General features: G+C 56.5%; 1 protein-coding gene across 1 annotated transcript in view; it reads left to right on the top strand.

Moving 5' to 3' along the window:
- Syt13 (synaptotagmin 13) overlaps positions 1-23285 on the top strand; it is a 44963-nt gene extending 21678 nt beyond the window's left edge. The window contains exons 2-6 of the mRNA XM_027936630.2: positions 7293-7518; positions 9967-10101; positions 12236-12537; positions 16916-17045; positions 19735-23285. Coding sequence (XP_027792431.2) covers positions 7293-7518; positions 9967-10101; positions 12236-12537; positions 16916-17045; positions 19735-20039 — 1098 coding nt within the window. The 3' untranslated portion in view covers positions 20040-23285. The remainder of the gene's footprint in view (positions 1-7292; positions 7519-9966; positions 10102-12235; positions 12538-16915; positions 17046-19734) is intronic.
- The last annotated feature ends 230 nt before the right edge of the window (positions 23286-23515 follow it).

The raw sequence follows: 23515 nt of genomic DNA on the forward strand, positions 1-23515 counted from the left end.
CTTGTCCCCCAGGAGTGACCCACACATCTTCCCAGTCCTCCCCAGAAGCCATGGCCGTGCTGGTACCTGTCACCGCCGGTCACTTTCCGGGTTCTGAACGCCATATGAATCAGGGTTCCTCAACCTGAGTGTGGTGGACCTTCTGGGTTGGTGAGTCTTTGTTGTGGGGATTTGGGGAACAACTGTTCCTGTGTTGAAATCCTAACTCCCAGTGTGACAGTGTGAGACGGTGTGAGACGGTGTGAGACGGTGTGAGACGGGGGGCTCTGGGATGTGGTTAGGTCAGGAGGGTGGAGCCCTCCGAATGGGATTAGCAGCCTGATAAGAAGAGGCACAAGAGATGCTCTCGGTCCTCCACTGTGTGGGGACATGGTGAGAGGACAGCTGTCTGCGAACCAGGAAGTGGGCCCTCACCAGACCCTGGACCTGCCGCATCCTTGACCTTGACCTCCAGCCTCCAGAACTGTGAGAGTTCAGCGCTGTTGTATAGGCCACCAGCCTGAGGTCATCTGTCACAGCAGCCTGAGGTGTGTCGGGGGCTTTTCTGTCCATCGCAGGACGTTTAATATCCCTGGCCTCTAACTGTGACAGCTCCTGTCCCTTACTGTGACAATAACCAATAGCATCACACCCCCCATGACAACCAAAAATGTCTCCAGACACTGCCAATGTCCCTGAGGGGCAGAATCGCCCCTGGTCGAGGTGTGACTGGTGAGTCACCTGAACTCCACCGCGTCCTGCTGGGGAGGACGACTTGGTCATAAGAACACGCCACAGTGTCCTTTTCCATCCTTCTGCTGACGGGCACCTGGGCCGCCTTCTGTTAGGGACAAGTGTGATGAAGTTGCTGTTGGTGGTCACCTCTACGTCTTTCTGTGGATTCGTGTGTCATTTCTCTTGGATCAATAAGTACCACGCAGTGGAACCGCCGGTCCTGGGGCCGATGTGTGTCTAACTCTTGGAAACTTGTTTGCTGTGGCCACTTCCTCTGGACCAGCCGCGGGGAGCGCTCTGGAGGGCCTGGTCTCGGCCAGTTCCAGGGTGAGTCCTCTGGATTCCAGCCATTCCCGTGGATGGAAGGTCCATTTTCGAATGTTATTGAATGATTCTGACAAGCCACTTTATCAGCTGGGTATTGCTGTGGAACAAATCAAATTTAGTGGCTTAACACAACTGATATCATCTCCTGGTGTTGAGGGTCAGGAGCCCGTCACCGCTGGGCGGGGTCCCCGGCGTGGGGACTCACAGGCTGCAGCCGAGATGCTGTGGTGGCTGCGGTCATCTCAGGCTGCCCTGGGGAAAGCTCTGCGTCTGAGCCCCCTCGTGTGCTCGCCGACGAGATCCAGGTCCTCCCTCGGGCCCTCCTCGGTCCCTTGCCACGTGGTGCTGTCTCCAGGGCAGCCTCGGCCTCGTGACCTGGGTCAGCAGAAGGAACAGGTGACAGGGAACAAGGGAGGAGGAACCCTACTGGGCAGGCTGACCTCCGACGTGACGTGGGCCACGTGTGCCCACCTGATGTTGGAGCAAGGTCCAGCCACGCTCTGGGGCAGCTTGAGGGTGCGGAGGCCCCGAGAGAGGACCCTGGGGATCCCACGGCAGCCTCGCCAACCCCCACAGCCCGGGAGTGAGAACCCTGGGTCGAGACAGAGTGTCTCCACCCTCCAGTGACACAGGAACCGATCTCGTTTGGTTCTGTTTTAATACACACACTCCGTGTCTCCATGTATTTCATCAAAACAAGCAAAAAAGAGTTTATCAACTGGTCCAATGAGTGAGCCCCACCTTGCGTAGCCCAGGCAACAGGGGCCAACCAATATCTCCAGCAGTGGACTTTGCTCTGCCAGCCTCTGTGCCACACCAGCTCGACCTGGGTTGTCTTATCTCACCCTCAATCCAGCCCCCGAGATGGATGGTGTTGTCAGTATCACCCCGGTTATACAGATGAAGAAACCAGGCCCAGAGAGATTAATTAATCAGACCCTAGATCACACAGCATGGAACTGGCAGAGCCTGAACTCCAAGCAAGGCATCTGCTTTTACACCTTCAGTACCTGACCAGCAGGTACTTCAAACTCAAATTCTTACACCAGGTTAGAGGTGTGCATAATTTCCAGTATTAGAGCCCAGAGTGACATCCCTTTCCCCAGGCCCAGTGTCCCTTCCGAGGGGGCTCAGCTGTGCTCCAGACCCAAGCAGCAGCAGCAGTGGCCTGTGGTTAGCACCATGTGAATTCTCTAGGCCCACATCTGTCCACTCTGCCGTCCCCTACATGGTCAAGTACAAGGGTCAAGGCCACGCCCTTTCCTGGCCAGGTCTGCTTCCCCACCTGCACTTCCTGGGTGCTGCTCTGCGACTTTGAGAGGTTGTCCCAGCACAAAACCCCAAATTAATAAACAGTGTTTAGGTGAGAAATTAATCATGTCACCAAAGAGGCTGCCCAGAGTCTCTGGTAGGGCCAAGAGTTGTTCACAGATCATTAACCACATCATTAATTTCTGCTTTCCCAACACCAGTCCTGGAGGCCCGCAGCCGCCTGGCGCTCTCCAGCGCCCCCAGCCTGGCCCCGGCCCGTGGAACCTCCATAAATATTTGCTCATTAGATGCAGCTCGGTTCACCTGCCTGCCCAGGGCCATCTGTCTCACCTGATGGCAGAGGCACAGCCTGAGGTTTCCGGGCTGCTCTTCCTGAGGATGGAGGTCGAGGGGCCAGGGGAGGTGGGGCAGCTGCAGGAGGGAGGGGGGAACACTAGGGCACAGTCCTGAGGGCCGCGCCACCAGCTGCAGGGGGACAGCTGGGTCTCCAGGAGTCACCTTCTGGAGACACTGGGGAACAGCCTTTCAGGGGAAGGAGAGGAATGCGCACCTGACTTTCTGCCCGCAGGGGTCAACACCTCCCAGGGAGTTTTTGAATCAGAAGTGGGGTTTTTGTTTTTTTTTAATTATAGTAAGACACACATCACAGTCTGCCATCTGCCATCCTGGCCCAGGTGTACAGCTCGGTGGTGCCGAATCCATATAATGCTGCACAGACACACCCACCGCCAATCTCCATGGAGCTTTTGTGTTATAAAACTGAAGCTCTGTGCCCATTAAAAATTAAACTCTGTACCCAGCCCTGGCAACCACCATGCCATTTCCGGCTCTGCGATGTTGACCACTCGACGCATCATCTCCCAGAGGTGGGAGCCTGTGATGTCTTCTTACAGTTAGCGGTAGCTCCCCCAGGCTCATCCATGTGGCCACAGGTGTCAGAATCCCCGCCCTTTTAGGGCTGAGTAATATTCCAGTGTATATGCCACATACTCCCGATTCAGTCATCTGTGGATAGACACCTGGATAGCTTGCACCTTTCAGTTTTTGTGAATGATGTCGCTAGGAACATGGGTGTCCAGGTATCTCCGATGTCCCTGTTTCCCGGGTACATACCAAGGAGTGAATGATCCTATGGTAATTCTATTTTTAATTTTTAAAGAAGTAGTCACACTGTTTCCTGTAGCAGCTGCACCTCTTTGATTCCCACCAGAGGCATACAGGACTCTAATTTCTCCGCATCTTCACCAACACTGGTCACTTTCTCTTTTGCTATGATAGCCATCCCGATCCTATGGAGTGGCACCGATTATGCCACTGTCATATGCAGCTTTGCCCTGATTTCCCTGATGACCACTGAGCGTCTTTTCACGGGCTCAGAGGGCACTTGTGCTTCCTCTCTGGAGAAACGTCCATTCGAGTCCTGGACTCATTTTGAGTCTCTCTGGTCGTTGCTTCCCCCAGGAAGCCCTGACTCTTTGCACACCGGGATTGCCTTTGGGTGGACGGTGTCCCTGGTGCCTCTCACCTTAGCAGCCACGGGGAAGCCCCGGGACGAGAAGCGTGACCGGGAGGCGCATGGGTGGGCCTGTCGGGCACTGTGCTGGGCCACCTGAAACTGCTCCGTGCAGAGCTGGCCACGGTGGGGGGAGCCAGTGGCCAGAGGCCCCAGAGACAGGAAAGGCTGGGGACCCCAGGGAGGCCTGCGAGGGGGCCTGCACCACGGGAGGACGCGCTTCGCCCGGCTGCTGTGGGAGCACTTGCTCAAGGCCAGTCCTTGCTGGAAACCTTCCCTGTCTTTCTGCATCCATTTCCCAGGTCCTCTTCCCTGGGCTCAGGACAGGCGGACTCGGAATCCCTGGTCCGAAGCCCGCCTGCCCCTCCTTCGCCCACAGCCAGGCTCCGCAGGCTCTTTCTCTGGGGCCCTGCTCCCCGCCCCCTTCCCTCCAGATGTCCTTCCCCCAGCTACCACCCTCTCCCGGCTCTCCCTCGGCTTCCAAACCTCTGCTTCTTGGATACTGCAGCTATTTAAGGTGCATTTGAGGATGCGGTGGAATCAGGGCTTGGAAAAGCAATAAATAAGACTCCAAGAGAAGGAGCGAGAGAGGTAATCAGCTGGTGCTTTTGATCCTTGAACAGATTCATGTCACTGTGAGCAGCCCTGCTCCCGGCCTGGGCAGGGGCTGTGTGTCATCCTCAGCTGAGGGCAGCCATTGCCGCAGGAGAACATAAACAGCGAGTGAGGAGGCCTCGCCTGGAGGCAGAGAGACTCCGGAGAGGACGGAGGACACCCAGGCTAGTTTACGCAGGGTCACGGTCTCCGTGATACTTGTCAGAATGCAATGCATGCTTGGGGGCCTGGGGCACACCTGGAATCCCAGAGGCTCAGGAGGCTGAGGCAGGAGGATCACAGGTTTGAACCCGGCCTCAGCAACTTAGTGAGGCCCTAAGCAACACAGCAAGACCCTGTCTCTAGATAAATCGGAAAAAGGGCCGAGGATGTGGCCCAGGGGTTAAGGGCCCCGGGTTCACTCGCTGGTGGAAAAGCACAGCATCCATCTAGAATGTACTTGGGCTACAAGGCACAGAACTCAGACCAGCTCAACCAACAAGAAGGACGCTGCTCACGTGACTTGAAGGGCAGGGGAGGCCCCATGAGGTCACGCTGGGGATGAAGTTCGTTCCATCTCTGCACACGGCTGGCTACCATGCTGCCTTGGGCTAAGGCCAACTCGCCTTACAGTCCCAAGACAGAGCCCCGCGCTTCTGCCCAGTTCCTCTAGGCCGCGGAATGCGTGTCCTTGGTCCTTACATTCCATGTGGGTGGGCTTCCCCAGGCCAGGTGCCTCCCCACAGGCCAGAAAAAGCCACCAAGATCATGCCAAGAGCTGACAGGATCAGAACAGACAAAACTCACCCCAGGAGCTGGGGGTGGGCGGAGCCTAGACCACCCAGTGATGGTGTGGGGGAGGGGGACACAGTGGACATTATGGGCCACCCAAAAGCACCTGTCTTTTGCTCTAGGGCTGCACTCTAAGCCCCTGTAGCAGGCTTCTGAGGTTATCAGGGACACAGGAATTGAGGCCCTGAGGAGGAGGGAGACAGACCCTGGGTCTCTAAAGCCTGGAGTGAACCTCACCCTGAACCGAGCCCAGCTGTGAGCGCCCCACTGAAAATGCAGGCCCAGCCCCAGGGGGTCAAGCTGGGGGTGAAGGCCAGCCCTGCCCCAAAGCCACAGGGAAGAAATAAAGACCAAACACAAAACTGCTTCCCAGACCTCCCTAAGGGCCCTCATGTGGTCCCAACAAGTGACAGGGTGACTCTGAGGCAGCAGCACAGCGGCCCAGCAGCCTCTGCGGCCCTTTCACACTGTTGAACAGTGGGGAGTGGCCTGGCTGGGACCCCCCCGGTGCTGCGAGTGCCTCTTAGTTCCCAGCACTGGAGATCCGCAGGGAAGTGACATGAAATCTGGAGTCACGCCATCTGGAGGCTCCATCGTCCCCAGCACTAGCAGCTGGATGACCCTGGGCGTCCCCGGGCCTCAGTTTCCCTGCTGTGAAGTGTTATAATAAACGGAAGTCAGACTTTGGTGAGATGTCCGAGGCAGACGTGACTGTGGAGGGTAAAGGACCTGGGAGCATTAGGCCTTGCTCTGGTGTCCCCTGGGGCCCTGGCTGCCTGGTGTCAGGGCACAGCCCTCCCCACCCCTCTCTGCCTTCCAGCTCCCTCTCCTTCAAGGTCTAGCCCCCTGGCCCCTTGCCGATGCCGCAGCCCTGACCGGCCTCCCAGGGACGGGCTGCCCTGCAGCGATGCACTCCTGCCCTCTCTCTCTGTGGTCACCTACACATGTCCCGCTGGCCCGCTGCTCTACTGTGGTCCTGAATGGCCAGAAAGACTTGGTATTTACTTCTGTCGCTTCTGATCGGTTCCCTGACTCACTTGTAAGTGGGGGCGATGCGGGACGGGTACTTCGTGCATCTTTCCAGCCTGAAGAAGTGGCTCAGGAACGAGGAGCGAGATAAGCAGGAAAATCACCAGTCACTTAAGTGACAGCCCAGAAAGGCAAACTGACCTGCCCAGACTGACCCAGCTCCCGTGGAGAGGTCAGGAGCCTGGCAAGGCATGGTCCCTATGCTCCCGGAATTCACACGCTGGTGCGAGAGACCCACCGACCGCTGCCCGCGACCAACACGGAGTGGGGAGGGCACAAAGCTGTGGACCAAAGGGCGGGGTGTGGTGGGGAGGGCTGCAGGCCTGAGGGCGTGGTTTACACCGGAGGGGCGTGATTTAGGCAGGAGGGGCGTGGTTTACACCGGAGGGGCGTGGTTAGACTGGAGGGGCGTGGTTTAGACTGGGGGCGTGGTTTAGATCTGAGGACCAGGCTTCAGGTAGGAGATGGAGCCGGTGGAAGTGCAGGTAGCCAGTTTGGGGAACAAGACCCGGGACGGAAGCCTGACCGGGAGGAGGTCCATCCTGTTTGAAGAGCAGGGAGCTCGTGGCTGGAGTGAGCCAAGGTCGGGGTGGGCGCGGTCCAGGCAAGCTCTTGTGGTCCCAGGGAGGAGCCCGGGTTTGTTCTGGGTGGTGGGAGCCTGCACATTCCTGAGCTACGGGGTGGGAAGGGGAGGAATGGAAGAATAAGGTAGAGATGGAGGGAGAGAGCGGGAGGCCAGGGGCACAGGCGAGAGGAGCAGAGGGAGGACCCCAGAAGGGGCCTGAGAGCACCAGGGGCAGAGCCACAGACCCACAGGCAGCCGATGGGCTGGGAAGGGGCGGATGATCGGAGCCCACATCTCAGTGGACCCTGGCGTGACCCGCGGCCTGTGGGCTCAGGTGGTATGATTTTGCAGGCTGTGCTCTTGGGAGTAGAGGGATTCCAAATCTCTCCCTGGCTCCTGAAAAGGGTCGGGTCACCACTACTTTGTTCCATGGGTGGACGCCAGGCCAGTCCCCCTGCTGACTAACCAGAGTGATTTGTGCTGCAGTTCAACGTTAAAAAATCCACGGAGCCGGTCCAGCCTCGCCCTCTTCTCAAGTTCCCAGACATCTATGGCCCCAGGCCTGCGGTGACAGCTCCGGAGGTCATCAACTACGCAGACTACACACTGGGAACCACAGAGGAGCCTGCTGCACCTGCCAGTCCCCCTGCCCCCAGTGACAGTCGCCTCAAGAGGCAGGTCACAGAGGAGCTGTTCATCCTTCCTCAGAATGGTAGGGATCCCCAGCCCCGCTATGTGGGCAGCGGGCAGTGGAGTCTGTCACCGGCTCTGTGGATGCCGGGCATGGCCTGCCTGTCCAAAAGCCCCAGTGTTGCTGTACTTGACAGTGGGCACAGGGCCTCTGAGTTGGCCTTTGATTCCTGCTGAATGCCACCGTGCTGTTTCCCCACAGCCTCCAGCTCTGCACTGGGAAACAGAGCGTCCCTTTCAAGTCACATGTGGGCAACTATGGAGAGGGGATAAAGAATCACAGTTAAAACCACTGGCTTCAAAGTCATGGCTTGAATCCTCTGTCCTTTTATATACTTGCTGTGTGGCGTTGATCATGCTGCTAACCTCTCTGGGCCTCAGTTTCCTCCTCTATGAAAATGAGATGATATTATTTTCTTCCTGTTAGGCTGTTGTCAAGTGTGAATACGATAATGCCTCTCAGACGCTTTAATCAGGGCCTCTGCACAAAGACAGCATCGAAACACCGTTTCTGTTCCTCTTTCTGTTCTCCTTTTCATTTGTCAACATCAAGAACACAATATCTGAAGGTGGCTGTGGCTGGCACGGGCCCTGGGGTGACATATGAAGCAGAGGCCAGTCCCCATCCCAAGGGAGAGCGGAAGCTTTTTAGGGAGGAGAAGCTAAAACCAGGGGATGGCTGTCACACATGGCCTGAGTTTTGCTCTGTGAGGTCAGTGCGGGAGGTGGCGGAAGAAGAAGCAGCCTAAAGCCTTTGACACTGACCCCACCCTGATTCAACTGGACCCACACTGGCCAGTGGACAGGTGCCCCTTCCTGGCCCACCCAGAAGCACAGTGAGGAACCAGCCTGGCGTTTCAGGATCGGATCCCCGCAGCGCCCGCAGTGTGGACAGGCTATCCTGGCTGGCCTAAGCCTCCAGGGGCTAAAAGCAGACCTGCTGCAGCCTTGAGACCTCAAGGTGGGGGCGGGAGAGATTTGCAGGAAGACTCTTGGGGTGATCGGTGTAGTCATAGCCCCCTCTCCTGGGAGCCTCTGATTGCTCAAAGCTTGGATGAAGCCAGGACTGGACACTCCGCCCAGGAGAGAGGGAGAGCCAAGCCGGGCCTTACTTTGCAGAATTCAGGATTCATTCATTCATTCTGCCTCCTCTTGGCTGCCCCCGAAGGCACAGCTTAGTTATGTTGCACAGAAACCTACTGAGACTCAGCTGATTGGGCAGACATTGACCAGAGGTGAAGGAGTGTAGCAGGGCCACCAGATCTTTCAGCCACTGTCCCCATGATGTGCTGAGCCTATTGACTCCACCAGCCAGGCCACCCATCACCCACTGTAGAGCTCAAAGACTCACTTCTTGAAGCCGAGTCCCCATCTGCATTTGTAGGAGGTGCTGGCCCTGTGGTCCCTGCAGGCAGGGAGGGACAGTAGTAGAGTCACCCCAGTTACTGCATCTGAACAGGACCCTGTCACCCTCGGTGGAGGCTGGTTCTGATGCCGAGGGCTGAGGCTGCCTGAGAGCTAAGAGCCCTGGGTGCTAAGGTGGCCCTACCTACACCTGTGTCTCGCTTTACACGTTGGTCACACCCTGGTCAGCTGGCTCATCCCAGAAGTACTAGGGAAATTTCTTTCTACTTGCAGGACACTAATGGGCCACTTGGGAGATTAGCAGACCTCTGCAGTTCTACCCTCTGAGTGAGTTCTGAGAACCAACTTAAACTCTGGTTTACTTAAAATAGAGTCTCCCAGAGCTACTGGGTCCTTTTAATTTTTGTATTATGTCTGACTCATGAGAATCTTCCCGATGTTAGGCTCCTGTTTAAGTAAGGGGCAGAGAGAGCAATAGTTGTGGTTCTAGATTAAAGATACGGTTCCCTCTTCACTCATCAAACGTTTATTGGACATGCATCAAAGTCAAATCCACCACCTTTACCTTGGCCCTGATGTCTAGCTCCATCTGTGAGCTCCTGGGGAGAAGGCACTGGGCTCTGTGGGAGGGGCGGAGCCAGCTGGGGGGGCGGAGCCAGGTAGGCCAGGGCTGCTCAGCCTCCCACGCGGCCACCAGGCACACAGGCTGTGCCACTTATCTTTACCGAAAGCTCACCATGCGCTGGGCTAAGAACGTCCCCTGCTTTATTCCATTTAATGTGCATAGTAACTCTAGGAAAGAGAAACCCTTACCGTCCCCATCATAAAGATGAGAAACCGAGGTTCAGAGAAGTCCGGCACCTTGTCCAAGTTCACCTGGTTGTTCCGAAACAGCTCCTGTCTGACAGCAAAACCCACATCTCGGTTGCTGAACTATGACAGTCCCCTGGAATGCAAAGCCCAGGACCGACCGCGGGGTTGCCTTGGTGCATTGAACTTTAGGAAGCTTCGGGCTGGGGTCTGTGGCTGGGGTGGCAGAGATGAGAGAGGAGTGGTGAGGGAAGGGTGCCCGTGTGGGGCAGTGACGGCCCTGACTGTCCTGCAGGCGTGGTGGAGGACGTGTGCGTCATGGAGACCTGGAACCCAGAGAAGGCAGCCAGCTGGAACCAGGCCCCCAAGCTGCACTACTGCCTGGACTACGACCGGCGCAAGGCCGAGCTGCTCGTGACCCGCCTGGAAGGTACCTGTCACCTGACTTCCCGGGCTCCCCGAGGGAGGGGTCCTGGGGAGCCCACGGGGGAGGAGGAGACCCAGGGCGGGCACAGCCTCACCCGGGGTGTGGCACTCGCCACTTCTGCTCAGGCCCCGCTGGTTGGAACCCAGTCACACGCCCAGCTCACAGCAGAGGAGCCTAGGACGCGGCCAGCCGCTGCCCAGGCCGGGAAGTGAGCCTCGGGGAATCACTGTCTCTGCCCTAGGTGCCTTGACAGGGCCCAGGGCTCCGTGCTGGATGCAGAGGGTCTTCAGGGGGTGGGAAAAGTTGCTGCACTTCAGGACCCAGCAGTGTCCCTGAGGGGCCACATGGGCTTGGTGACCCTCCCCTGAGAGTCTCCTCTGCCATCAGCAAACAATACTAAGACTTTGCCAAGAAACCAGGGCTGTCAACGGGACCAGATAAATGGGGCCTCTGTGTTTGATTTCCTTTTTTTCTGTTTATCTTTCTATCACTGAGACTCAGCATCAAAGGAAGGAAGATTTACTTTGGCTCACGGTTTCAGAAGTGTCACTTGTGCTCACTGGGCCCTGTTGCCGGGGCCTGTGGCCAGGCAGAGCACCATAGCAGGGAGCACGTGGTGGCGATACGCTGTGACCAGGGCAGGAAGGCAGCAAAGACAGAGAGGAAGAGGCTGGGGTCTCAGTAGCCCCGTGAAGGGCACCCTCCCACAGCCTAGCTTCCTTCCCCTAGGCCCCCCTCCGAAAAGTCCCACCACCTCCCAGGAGCACCATCAGCTGGGGACCAACCTCCAACATCTGGTCTTTGGAGGACTTTTTAGTCAAGCCATAACAGGTTGTTTCGTTTCTCCTGCTTGAGATCAAAGCCAAGCTCCCCCAGGTACTCAGAGAGCCCTGAGCTATACCCTCAGCCCCTAGTTCCCTTTTTCTGAGCGAGTGTTTTTCCTCTTTGATGTCTTTTGGATTCTCAGCACTTTCGTATACTTTAATACATCTGGTCTTCATGACAGTCCCATTTCACAGGTTGGGAAACTGAGGTCAAGCAACCCCTGTGACTTGTTCAGGAAGGTTCCTAGTAGCTAGTGGCAGAGGCAGGCCTAGCCCTCCCTGAAGGCCCAGGAGGAAGCTCTGTTAGGCTACATCACCTTCGCTCTTCACGTTCTTATCCTGCGAAATCCGTTTCCACTTTCCAATCTCTCATGAAAGAACCAGTTATCAGAGTACCACCAGGGGGAATTTGGGGGTGAATCCACACAATTTATGTATTAAAAACATCTGCTGAGTGATTCACGGGAAGGCTGTGATTTGGATCTCAAGGGTTTCTCCCAAAGGCTGATGTGGTGCAGGCTTGTTCCTCAAGGCAGCGCTGTGGGGAGAGTGGAGCATTTAGGAGGCGGGGCCTAGAGGGAGGCTTTTAGGTTATTGGGGGTAGGTTCTCAAAGAGAACTGTGGGACCCTGATACTTCCTCTTGCTCTTGTTAGCTTCCTGGCTGTGAGGTGACTCCGTTTCCTCAGCCACACGCTTCTGCCATGATGTGCTTTCTCCCCACAGGCCTAAAAGCAATGGGGTCATGGATTGGAACCTCTCAAACTGTGAGCCTGAATAAACCCTTTTTCTTTATAAGTTGACTACCTCAGGCATGTGTTATAGTAACGGAAAGCTGACATGATCACGTTGTGCAATGCATTAGAAACACCAAGGTTCAAAACATAAAACATTCATGAAGCAGCAGCCAAGTGATTCACACCACAAGCGCTTCTGTGGTAAATATTTAAAGTACAGAACAAATGAATCACAGTTTCAGCAGTAGCACTAATAAAGTCAGCCCTGGCGCCTTGGGGAAATCTCAGAATCTTGAGACGAGAAGGGCCCCAGGAAGTACTGACTCTTGTCACTCTTGTCACTGTTGTCCCAGGAAGGCTAGCGTGTGCTGCCGTGGGCCTCCCCAGATGGCCTCCTTTTTCTAAATATCTTGCTGCTGGGCAGGGCTGCAGTCTCCAGGGTGGTCAGCTCCGAGGTCTTTCAGGCACCCAAGGTCATGGCCATTACTCTGGATTCCACAGCCCTAATTAGGGCCCCGCTGCCCCCCACCCCGGTCCCTGGTAAGTCCCAGGCCCAGGTTGCTCTGTCTTGCCTGCAGCTGTGACCAGTGACCACGACGGCGGCTGTGACTGCTATGTCCAAGGCAGTGTGGCCAACAGGACCGGCTCCGTGGAGGCCCAGACGGCCCTGAGGAAGCGGCAGCTGCTCACCACCTGGGAGGAGGGCCTGGTGCTCCCCCTGGCTGAGGAGGAGCTCCCCACGGCCACGCTGACGCTGACTCTTAGGACCTGCGACCGCTTCTCCCGCCACAGTGTGTCCGGGGAGCTCCGCCTGGGCCTGGACGGGGTGTCTGTGCCTCTGGGGGCCGCCCAGTGGGGCGAGCTGAAGACCTCGGCTAAGGTAGGGCCGCCTCAGTCGGAGGGTAGTGCCGGTCAGTGGAGCCGGGAGGGCTGAGGGCTGAAGTCTGGGCGGAGCTGATGGGACAAGCTCCAGAGACCTTCCCAGTTGGGTCTTGAACAGGGCAGCCTGGGGCAGCCCGATGCCCAGGGCCCGCTGCTGAGGGGCTTCTCATTTGCCAGGTAAAGACACCCCTGACGTCAAGGAAAGAAAGCACAGTGTCATCCCCATTGAAATCCAGTGATGTTTCTTGAGCACCTACTATATGCCAGGCACCATGGGGAAAGGAACACAAAGGGAGGTGGGCGGACTGGCACAGACCCCTGACGATGACAAGGACAAGGATCTCTGACGTGTGTTGAATCCTGGGACATCTGGGAGGAGGCTGACCACGGTGTCTGATGGAGAGTTCTGGAAGGGCTGTGTGAAGTGGTGTTCCTGCTGGGCTGAGAGGCCAGCGCCTTGCAGAGGGACTCCTGGGAGAGGAAACCATCTTCCCCACAGGCCCGGGCAGCAGGGGGTCAGGGCCGGGCAGGGCTGGGGAGCAGTGGAGGGAACTTAGGGCCCCGGGTCAAGGTCCCCACCAGGGATCTGCCGCACTGGGTAGAGACTGTGAGGCCCGCGAAGCCCCAGAGGTCACCATCCGGGCCCCCTCGCGGGCTTGCTGCTGCGGTGCTGAATCTGGTCGTCTGGCTGCTATGTCTGAGCACCGCAGGGTCCAGGTCCCCCTCTGACCTCCCAGATCAACCAACCGAGGGATAGGGAACTGCCCGGGTCACCCAGCCAGGACCCAGCACAGCTCAGCCTCGAGCTGGGCCTTTCCAGCTGTGAATCCTGCACCAGCCACGCGGGCACCCGACACGCACGAGGTGTGACCCGCAGGCACCTTCCCTGACAGACACCTGACCGCAGGGGAGAGAGCCGGGCCACTGCCACCTCCCACCCTCTCCCACCCTCTCCCGCTGACGACCCTCCTCTTTGCCCCACCTTCTTTCCTCCCAGGCTGAGGAAACTGACAGAAAGATCCCCACCACACTCTCTCAAATGGAGCGGGCTGCTTCAAGGCACTCTCTCTAATTAGCGTGTGATTTGGGACTTGTGTGGAATCACAGACGGGGCCTCGGGAGGAGATGTGACACTCCTATTTATTAAGCTAGTCGACTGCTTTCTCTGGAGACACACAGGGTCCCCCGCTGGGCTCTGAGGCTTTGTTACCGCCCCAAAGGGCTGAAAGTCAGCCGTCTAGGAGAGTCTCGGGCCCTGTCCTTTCTTCTCTCCGGTCCCCTAGAAGAGCAGTAGCTCTCATTCATGCCACAAACACCCTGCCCTGCTCCCACAGGGCACCCTACCCCATGCCAGGGGCCGGGGACCAGGCCATACCACAGAGGAGTCTGCTGATGCATCCGGATAATCATCACTGCTGATAATTAGAATATTCTAGAATAGTCCTCTTCGGGTGTGTGAAGCAGAGCCCCAGGCCAGGCCGGCCAGCGCCCACCCTTGCAGGTGCAGGGTTCTGGCTGATGAACCCGGTGGTGGAAGCCGGGGGTTGTTCCCACCCAGTTTTACTTTTCTGGGCCAGAATGGGTTAACGGAGGTGCCAGCCCGGCTCCAGGTCTGGCCGGAAGACGCGGGGCCCAGAGCGGTAGGTGCGTCATTGAGGACCCCAGTGAGTCCCACTCCAAGGGCGGCCTTGAGTGATTCATCGAGAGCCCAAGAGGAAGAGGAGGTGGAGAGACCAGGAGAGGAAGAGAGGGTCATTGTTGTCACCAGGGACTCGGGGGCAGTCTCTGATGGAGCCTCCGGCTGCAGTGCAGACGGCGGGCAGGGCCAGGCTACCTACACACCAGAAAGTAGCACAGCTCCCCCTGGTCTTGGGGACGAGTGGGATGAAGCACCGTCACCCGGGGCTACAGCCCAGGCCACCCTGGACCCTGTAGGTGATCTTCAGTTGGGAGATCTGTCCCCAGCCCACCCTGGGAGCACTCTGCTGCCCCTGGCCAGGAGCCCAACACAGTCCCCGGGCCTTGCAGGGGCCGCCTGTCCACGCAGGAGGCCAGCTCTGCGGGTTTAGGGCTTGGCCTTCCCTTGCTGACCAGGCCTCCTCCGAGTCCTTGGGCTACCTCCTAGCCAGAGCCAGGCCCGCGAGCCGCCTGGCCTCGAGCACCAGGCTCTTGGGCCTGAAGCGGGACAAGATCAGCTTCCTTTGAGGGTTGTGCAGGATGGATGGGGCCTCTTCCCTTTGAAGTTTTCTTGTGACGTTTAAGTGCCAAGTGCTGGGGATGCGTGGTGACCTTAGGGCCCAGAGCACACGGGGAGGGTTTCACAAATGTTACTGGCTGAGATTCAGGTCTTTGCGAAGGTTCCCAAGTCATTTTGTCACATGACTGATCACAGTGGGGTCGTGCTGAGCGGAAAGTGTGACCCAAGACAGGGAATCTGAGACTGCAGGTGGAGAGCTCCCCCAAGCCCAGCTGCCTCCTGTTCGCCCAAAAATAAGGCTCCCCTGTTCAGCTGAGCAAGCACTGATTGCTCTTCCACAAGAATCAATGACCGCAGCCGCAGCAGACAGTCCCTCGTGCGTGGTGGGTTCCAGGTGCTGCTATGAATCTGAGGGGATTGAATCTTCAAAACCTGGCTGGGGTGCTGCACATGGGGTCCCAGCGACTCAGGAGGCCGAGGCAGGAGGATCTCAAGTTCCAGGGCAGCCTCATTAGTTTAGTAAGACTTGATTTTCAAAACTTAAAAAGAAAAAGGTTGGAGATGTAGCTCGGTGGTAAAGTGCCTCTGGGTTCAGTCCCCAGCACTGAAAGAAGAAAAACAAAATCCTCCTGACACCATCAGGTAGAAATGATCCTATTTCCATTTTACGGATGAGGAAATGAAGGCCCAGCAAGGTTTAGCAACTTGCCTAAGGCCACCCAGGGAGGAAGTGGGAGGACTGGAACTCAGGCCCAGGCTGACTCTGGAGTTGTCCTCCCAGCCTCACGGAGCTTCGCTCTGGGTTGTTAAGAAGGGGAGTCTGGACAGAGGTCGTGAGAGTCATCGTTTGTGACCTTTAGTGAGGACTTGCCACACCCGTGTTCTCACTTCATCCCTGGTCCTCCTCCCGGGGGCACTGGGCCCCGCCCCAGGTTTCCCCCTCATCCTTCCTGCCTCCCTCCCACATGAGATGCAGGCTCCCCCGGGGCTGACTGTGTTTTAATCGTGGCATTGAGGACATAGTGGGTGCTTTATGCACGCTTGCTAAACGGGCCCCGCCCCTGTGTCTCTGGCAAGGGAACCCACTTTTGGAGAAGCCAAACAACTTTCTCAGCCTCTTGCGGGTGGGTGAGTAGAGGAGCGGCTCTCTGTCATGAACCACAGGCGTGGTGTCACCTGGTGACGGGCAGCCCCTGGCTGCGGAGGTCACAGTGAGCAGAGGAGGCTGATTCCCACCCCCTGAGCCCATGTCCCGGGAGATGGCAGACGTCCCCACGTGTGCTGAGGGTGAGGGACAAGCCCAGGTGCTCTGACGGCTGCTAACCCAGCCGGTGCCTCCCTGAGCTGCCCCGAAGCTGGAGGGGAGGGGACAGGGAGAGTCGCGCCATCTGGGGTGCGTCTGGCCCCCTGTTCCCTCCCAGAACCCTCACCCCCCTCCTCTGCCTGGCAGCCGCCCTGGGGATCTTGAGAAAAGGCCACCTGCTTTCTGCTCAAATAGAGCCTTGGTGCCTGGCTGGCCCTGCCACCCCGCCCTCTCCTCCCTGCCAGCTCCCGGGCTGGCATTGTCACCACAGCCCCACCTCCTGGCAGGGGCCCTTCTTTGCTGAAATTCCCAGCAAGCCCTCCCAGGCCTTTCCCGGAGACTTGGGAAGCTGCTTTTGCAGGACCCGTGGGTTCCCATGCTTCCTGGGAGCACCTGGGTCCCCTCTGAAGTGCGTCCCTGGCCCGTTGTCCCCGGGGTATTTCCCACACCATGAGCCTGGGGTCGCACTGACCTCTTTTTATTTCCCTTATGGTCTCCCGGCCTGCGGGGTCGGCTGCTGTCATCTTTTCAAATGAAGAAACTGAAGACCAACCCCCTGCTGCCCACCAGCCCCGCTGTCACCGAGTGACTCTCAGACTGTGTTCCCGGGAGCCCTAAACCTTCTCCAGAGGCACCCCAGGAACTGGGGGGGGCTTTGTCCCTGTGGTAGCTCTGCTCTGGGGTAGGTTGGGCCTGGACGTCGATGGAGTCGCACCTGTGGGGCACTGACTTTATGACTCACATTCCCGACCGCAGGAGAGGCTGCAGGACCCCTGTGGGATTCCAGTCCACAGTGACCCTGGCCTCTGCAGTGGTGGCTGGGCCAGAGGTCACTGCCAAGAGTGACCCCTTCCCGCATGCCCCCTTGTGTCGCAGGAGCTGTCCGCAGGAGCTGGAGAGGTCCTCCTGTCCATCAGCTACCTCCCGGCCGCCAACCGCCTCCTGGTGGTGCTGATCAAAGCCAAGAACCTGCACTCCAGCCAGGCCCCGGAGCTGCTGGGGAAGGGTAAGGCTGGGGGAGGCTGAGGCTGCCGCCGGGGGTGTGTAGGTGGGGGCACCGGGGGAAATGGGGACGGAACGCAGGAAGGCAGAACAGGAGCACAGTTCTCAATTCGTTACCGTCTAGGGGTGCTGGGTACAGTGTCTTCGCTCAGCAAAGAATTGAGCAAGACACAGAAGCTGGGCGCCGTGGCCCATGCCTGTAATCCCAGCAGCCCAGGAGGCTGAGGCAGGAGGATCACGAGTTCAAAGCCAGCCTCTGCAGATTAGTGAGGCCCTAAGCAACCAGTGAGACCTGTCTCTAAATAAAGTACAAAGCAGGGCTGGGGATGTGGCCCAGTGGTCAAGTGCCCCTGAGTTCAATCCCTGGAACCCTCCCCCCACCCCAATAAAAAGAACAGGACCCAGAGATGACGAACAAGCAGCAGGTTTATTGCAAAAGCGACAGACTTCTCCAAAGAGAAGGGGCCCTGGAGCCGGGAGTCTGGTGGGGTAGCTTTGACCTGTTCTTTTTATGGTCTCTGGAGTGTCCTCCAGGCCAGCCTCCTCCCCTGTCCATGTGCTCCTCACTATTATTGATTGGCGCCCCCCACCCCTGTCCATGTGTCTGTCTGTCTCCGTTTTTCTTTTGGATCCCACTTAGAGGCATGAGTATGGAAGTGTCTGTCTGATTGGGTCCCCGCTTGTGTCCACAAGCACTTTCATCAATCAGGGAGGTGACCTCATCAGAAGACCCTCTCTGTGCTCCTTTGTTCCGGCCCTGCCCCCGGCCTCCTCCCTCGCCATCTTGCCCTGGCTGCCTGCATCCTCCTACATGTCCCTCCAAGTCGTCCTCAGATGTAGCCTCCACCTAAAGGGCTAACTAATTTTGAAGGACACACTTCTTGGAGTCCACATCCATTCATTCCTGGGCCCGGTAGGAGCTACCCGGGGCTCCCGACCTTGGCGATCCATCGGGACAGCAGTCAGCCTCTACCCTGGGAGCGGAGCGCCTGGGCTGTCGGGAACCCAGGCCTGGCTGGACGCACCCCTGGGGCAGGTGGTGCTGTGGGGAAGGCCAGGTCCTCTGTCTCCGCCAGCCACACTGCACTCTACGCCCTCCCCAGTCTCTGTTCTCAGCCTTGGCCAGCTGTCCCCCCCCACACCCGCTGAGTGTGGGCGACGGCAGAAGGTGTGTGGGTGAGGCTGAGGCCCGAGGCTTAGAGCATCTGTGCCCCACATATCCACAGAGGCCCCTTTCCAACATGTTGGAAGCCTTGTTTTTTCCCTTCTAGATACCCCAGCACAGGTCCTGAGTCTTGGGGACCAAAGTGCTGATCCCAAGCCTTAGGGACCTATCAGAGCAGGAGAGCAGCCCAGGTTAGCAGGGCATTCCTGAACTGGGATCTGAGTGCTCATAACAAGATAGAAATAAGTCTCTATTTATAGAAGGATACAAAGATAGAATTGCCACTGTGTTCTGAATCTTTGAGCAAAAGATTTTGGGCGAATAAAATCAGAAGGGTTGAGCTTGCTGGAAGATTCTGGAGCCCAAGGTCAGAGTTCAGTGCTTTATCCTTGTCCCCTCCAGTTAGTTCTCTGCCTGCCCCCCTCTTTTATAGCTCTGTAAGAACGATTATAGCTCAGCACTTTGTCTCTGAAATCTCTCTGCTGAAATAACAAACTCACCACCCGGGGGTGATAATCACAGCCATAACTACACAGTAACAATTATTCTCACATTAGCTTCCGGAACCTTGACTAATAAAATAAGGAGAGCTGTCTGGAGACCTATGGGTGGGTTCCTGGGGGACAGCGCTACTGGACAGAGCCTCGGGTGGGGGTCAGGCCATGTGCCTTCACCTTCCACAGGAAGCTGGAGTCCTCAAAGGAAGACTGGCAGAAAGTACAGGTGAGCACCCCATCAGGCCGCGGGAGCACCCCACCAGGCAGCAGGAGACCCGCTGTCTCAATAATGAACAAGACGGCTTGGAGGGACCCTCAAGGGGACAGAGACCTGGGGATGGCTTTGCTTTTCTGGTCTGAGTTCAGAATCTAGCTGAGCCATTGTTCTGGACTTGCTTTGATCTAAAGATACAAAGTTACATGGACGGGCTCAGAGCAAGTGACTTCATATCCATCTCCTGGTGGCACCTTACCAGGCCCCAATAGGGACCATCCAATGAGCAGCATCCTAAGTCATGGTCTAGGTAAGCACCCGGATCCAAAGACCCAAACTACCAAGTGCTCCAAAATCTGAAACTTTAAGCACAAGTGGAAAATTCTACACCATGGAACATGGTTCCTGCACAAAATCATTTTAAAAATTGCATAAAATCCCCTTCAGGCTGTGTGTATGAGGTGCATATGAAACTGAAATAAATTTCATGTTTAGACTTGGGTCTCATGCCCAAGATATCTAGATATGTCTATGCAAATATGACAAAATCGGAAAAGCCTCCCGGCTCTGAAACATTGGTGGGGCCGAGCGTTTTGGATAAGGAATCTTCAACCGCTATCGGCCGTTTCCCATGCTTCAGAGAAAGTTCTAGAGAGGCAGACATGTTTGCTGGATCCCCACGTCTAGACCAGTGCCCGCCATGTGGTGGGCACTTAATAGATGTTGAAGGAACTCATGGCCTAGGGGGCGAGTGGAGAGGACCCCGGGAGCTCACCTGGCCTCTCTCTGTCTCTCTTTCCTCCCTGCCCCTCCTCAGATGTCTCTGTCAAGGTGACCTTGAAGCACCAGGCTCAGAAGCTGAAGAAGAAGCAGACAAAACGGGCCAAGCACAAGATCAACCCCGTGTGGAACGAGATGATCATGTTCGAGCTGCCCGACGACCTGCTGAGGGCGTCCAGCGTGGAGCTGGAGGTGCTGAGCCAGGCCGAGGCCGGCCAGAGCTGGGCCCTGGGCCACTGCAGCCTGGGCCTGCACGCCTCTGGCTCGGAGCGCAGCCACTGGGAGGAGATGCTCAAAAACCCCCGCAGGCAGATTGCCATGTGGCACCAGCTGCATCTGTAGGGCCCCCAGCCCAGCCTCCCGGGGCACAGCCCGGTCCTGCAGCCCCACGGTCCCGGGTCCTCGCCAGCTCCCCTTGTGCCCGCCCTCCTTTGTGCTCAGAAGGCAGAACAGATGTGTTTGCAAAGCCCAGGACCCTTCCCCTCTCACCGCACTCCCGTTTTTATATAAAAAAAAAAAAAAAAGAATCACAAAGCCAGCCGGGCAGTGTGTGGAAACGGGACGTTAGGGCCACACTGAGCAGGCAGATCTGCTCATCTGTGTCATGGAGAGAGTCCCGCACCAGGGGCACCTCGCAGGCAGGTGTTGCAGGTGAGGTGAGCCAGGGGCGGGGAAGCTTTAGCGGAGGAATTCTGGGTGCAAAGAAGATGGTGACTTTTTAAAAATAAGCATTTTGAAAAATAATATAAAGAAAATCGTCCCGTATCAACCCATCCATCAGGTCAGCGGGGTGAGTGACACCTTCGCCAGCTCCCACCCCAGGCAGGGACCAGCGGTTCTCAGACACTGGTACATGAAGAATCACCAGCAGATCCCCGGCTGCCTGGGGGCGTCCCAGGTCAGTGTCCCCGGCCACGGCCCAGGAGCCTTCACCTTCAACCAGCACCGGACTGTGCTGCAGAGATCCTTCTACAATATTCCAGACAGCTCCAGCCAGCCCTTGATGGGCCAGGGGCACCCAGATCAATGCCGGACTCCTCAACTTAGAGTGAACTTAGATATCCTCTGTTTTTAATTTATTTTAATTCTTAATTTTAAAATCTGTGCTTTTCAGATTCTGCTCTTGGACGGCATTGTGTGTAGTTGTTTTTTTAGCTGAAGAACTTTATTGTTTTATCTTCAGATCGGCTTATGTGATACTTGGGGAACCCTTCCCTCACAAAGTATTCGTGGGATCCCCTGCGGGTCCCCTGGACTACATGTTGACTGAGTGTTAGTTGCCATGTCCACCAGCATCACCAAAGTGACCCCGTGAGACAGACCCGCCCCCTGCTCAGCCTTCCAGCCACTCCGGGAAGAAAGAACTTGATCTGTTGCACCCGGCTACAAAAAAAAAGGACACAAGCTCTTTTGCAGTTGTGCCTCCCTCCCTCCTTCTGTTTTGGGGACTTCCACTGTCATGGTAAATAACCAGCAGGTCGACCTGGTCATCCCCAGCGGATGTCCCATTGTTGATCCAGTCCGAACACCTGCTGAGTGGCTGTAGCTCTCACGGGGAACCGGACTCCTGGGTGCTCTGTGGACATCACTGACCTCAGAACCTCAGCGTGGCTGTCTGGAAAACAGGACCAGTGTCGTGGGAGCTGTCTGCCTGGGATGTGACAGAGGAGACGGTGTCCAAAAGCTGTTGGCTAAAAACAGATCTAGCCCTGATCTTGACGCTAGATCACTGTCTTTCACCTCGAGTTGGCAGTGGAAACCCTCAGAAAGTGCCAGAACCTCGCAGCTGTTTCCACCACCATGGATTCTGCCTCTTCTAGACGAACTCCAGACTCTGGACTTCAGGGCTACCCCAGTTCCCTGAGCTACAGGAGGGTTTCCAGACGGAATCAGGGTCTTCTTCCTCCACGAGGCCGGCCATTCTCAACTCTCCCTGAGAATCTGAGCAAACCTGAAACCTTTGGTCATGATCTGCTCTTTCTATACAGAAACAGAAACGCATCTGAAATAGCTTCTGTTTTTCTGGAAAACTGGAAAAGCCCCTGATCCTTCTTCCATGGGCAAGTCTTTCAGAGAGTGGGGAACCTTGCCCTTGCCAAGTGTTTTGAGGTGAGGCAGCATCCGTGTTTCCCTAAGGTGTGTTTCTGAGGCCCAGCGTCCACCCCACCCGGTCTCCTTTGCTTGGAATGGCAAACAGAGTCCAGTATGTTCCCCAGGTCAGTGAGAGCTGAGCCCACTCTGTTCTTGGTAACATCTGCTACTCCAGTCTACAAAAACAAAAACAAAAGTTTAGGTTTGGACTTAAAATCAGGAAACCTGGGGTTTGTTTCCCTATACACCTGCCTTGGACCCCCATCAGGACATGTGAGGGATGCTGGACAGGACCCCTGGCCCCTGGGTGTCCATCCCACCCACAGTCTTCCATGCATTTCTTTGGACCCCAAAGGTTTAGTTTTCCAGAATTCAAACTAAGGGTTGCCCCTGATGGGGAGTGGCATTCCACCACAGGACATCTCCGTGTCAGCCACCCCCTGGCCCAGCAGGGATGTGCAGAAGGAAGGCCAACTCTGGGGGTTTTGTCTGGGCATTCACTAGCATCCACCACGTGCCCAGGATAGAGCTGTCCACTAGAGCTCCGGGTTTGTTGAATGAATTAATGAAGGAAGAATGGGTGGATGGGAGGAGCTGGAAAGAGACCCTGTGATTGCAGAACAGTGAGCAAACCTGGTGGAACTGTCAGCGGGAAGGACACCAGTCATCTTAGTGGACCTGCACATTCAGGACATTGATATACTGTCCAACTAAGGACGAGCCACAGCTGTCCACAGAAATGTAAGGAACAAAAGAAGACCACGGCACTGCTGTGCTCTTTCACCAAAACTCCCTCTTGGTGAATTTTAAATTATCCACAGATGTCACCTGCCAAATAAGAAGGCCATCTTCACCCCGGCTGACTCGTACCCGGCATCTGCAGTTTACTTCCGAATGAGCGGCTGAGTCTGCGCGAGCAGGTCTGATCATTTGGGAAAGGAGCGCTTGGACCTTGCTTGGAGCATTTTCTAAGGGGGCCGTGAAGCCGAGTTGGAGATCCAGGGAGACCCTTTCAGCTGAACTGGTACCCACAGGGGGACCTGGTCCTTCCACAGAGGTGGCCTGGGGATTAAGGAATTGGGGTCAACCTCTCCGATCCAGATGGACATGTTGAGGACCTGATCGCCAAGGTCTTGCCTCCCGTCACTCCAGCCTGAGGCAGGACTTGCTGCAGGTTGGATGACAAATAGTCCTGCCGGAGCGAGGCGGAGAGAGTGAGGGGGGTTCTCCAGGGTCAGTTCCTTTGGGATGTGAAGGAGTCTGGGCGGGAAGGCGGCCGCAGCCTAAGCCACACTGGGGTGGGGACCACCACAAGAGACCTCGTCCACGTGCTGTTGATTTTGCCTTCAGTGTCTCCTGTCGTCAAATCTGTTGTGTGTGTGTGTGGCCGTCATGAATTGAAGCACAAAAAGACGCATGAGACATTGTGGTCCCACGTCTGGTGTCGCACTTTGGAGCAAAAACCTTGCAGTGATAAATAAAGACTCTCCAACAGGGTGAGCAGCTTCGTGTACCTCTTTTCTCCCCCCTTTTACTTAATATTTTAGAAGCATAAAAAAAAAGGCGTTCAGTGAGTCCTCTTAGACCACTGCCAAGTTTAATGACGCTTAACTACAGCCAAAGCCCCCTTTATCAAGAGACCTGGATCCTGAGCTTGGCTTCCTGATCCCACGCATTCCTTTATAATTTCCACTACATACACCTGTACATCCCAAGCACCGTAGAGT

The sequence above is a fragment of the Marmota flaviventris genome, chromosome 9 (genome assembly GCF_047511675.1).
Source record: "Marmota flaviventris isolate mMarFla1 chromosome 9, mMarFla1.hap1, whole genome shotgun sequence".
NCBI lineage: Eukaryota > Metazoa > Chordata > Mammalia > Rodentia > Sciuridae > Marmota > Marmota flaviventris.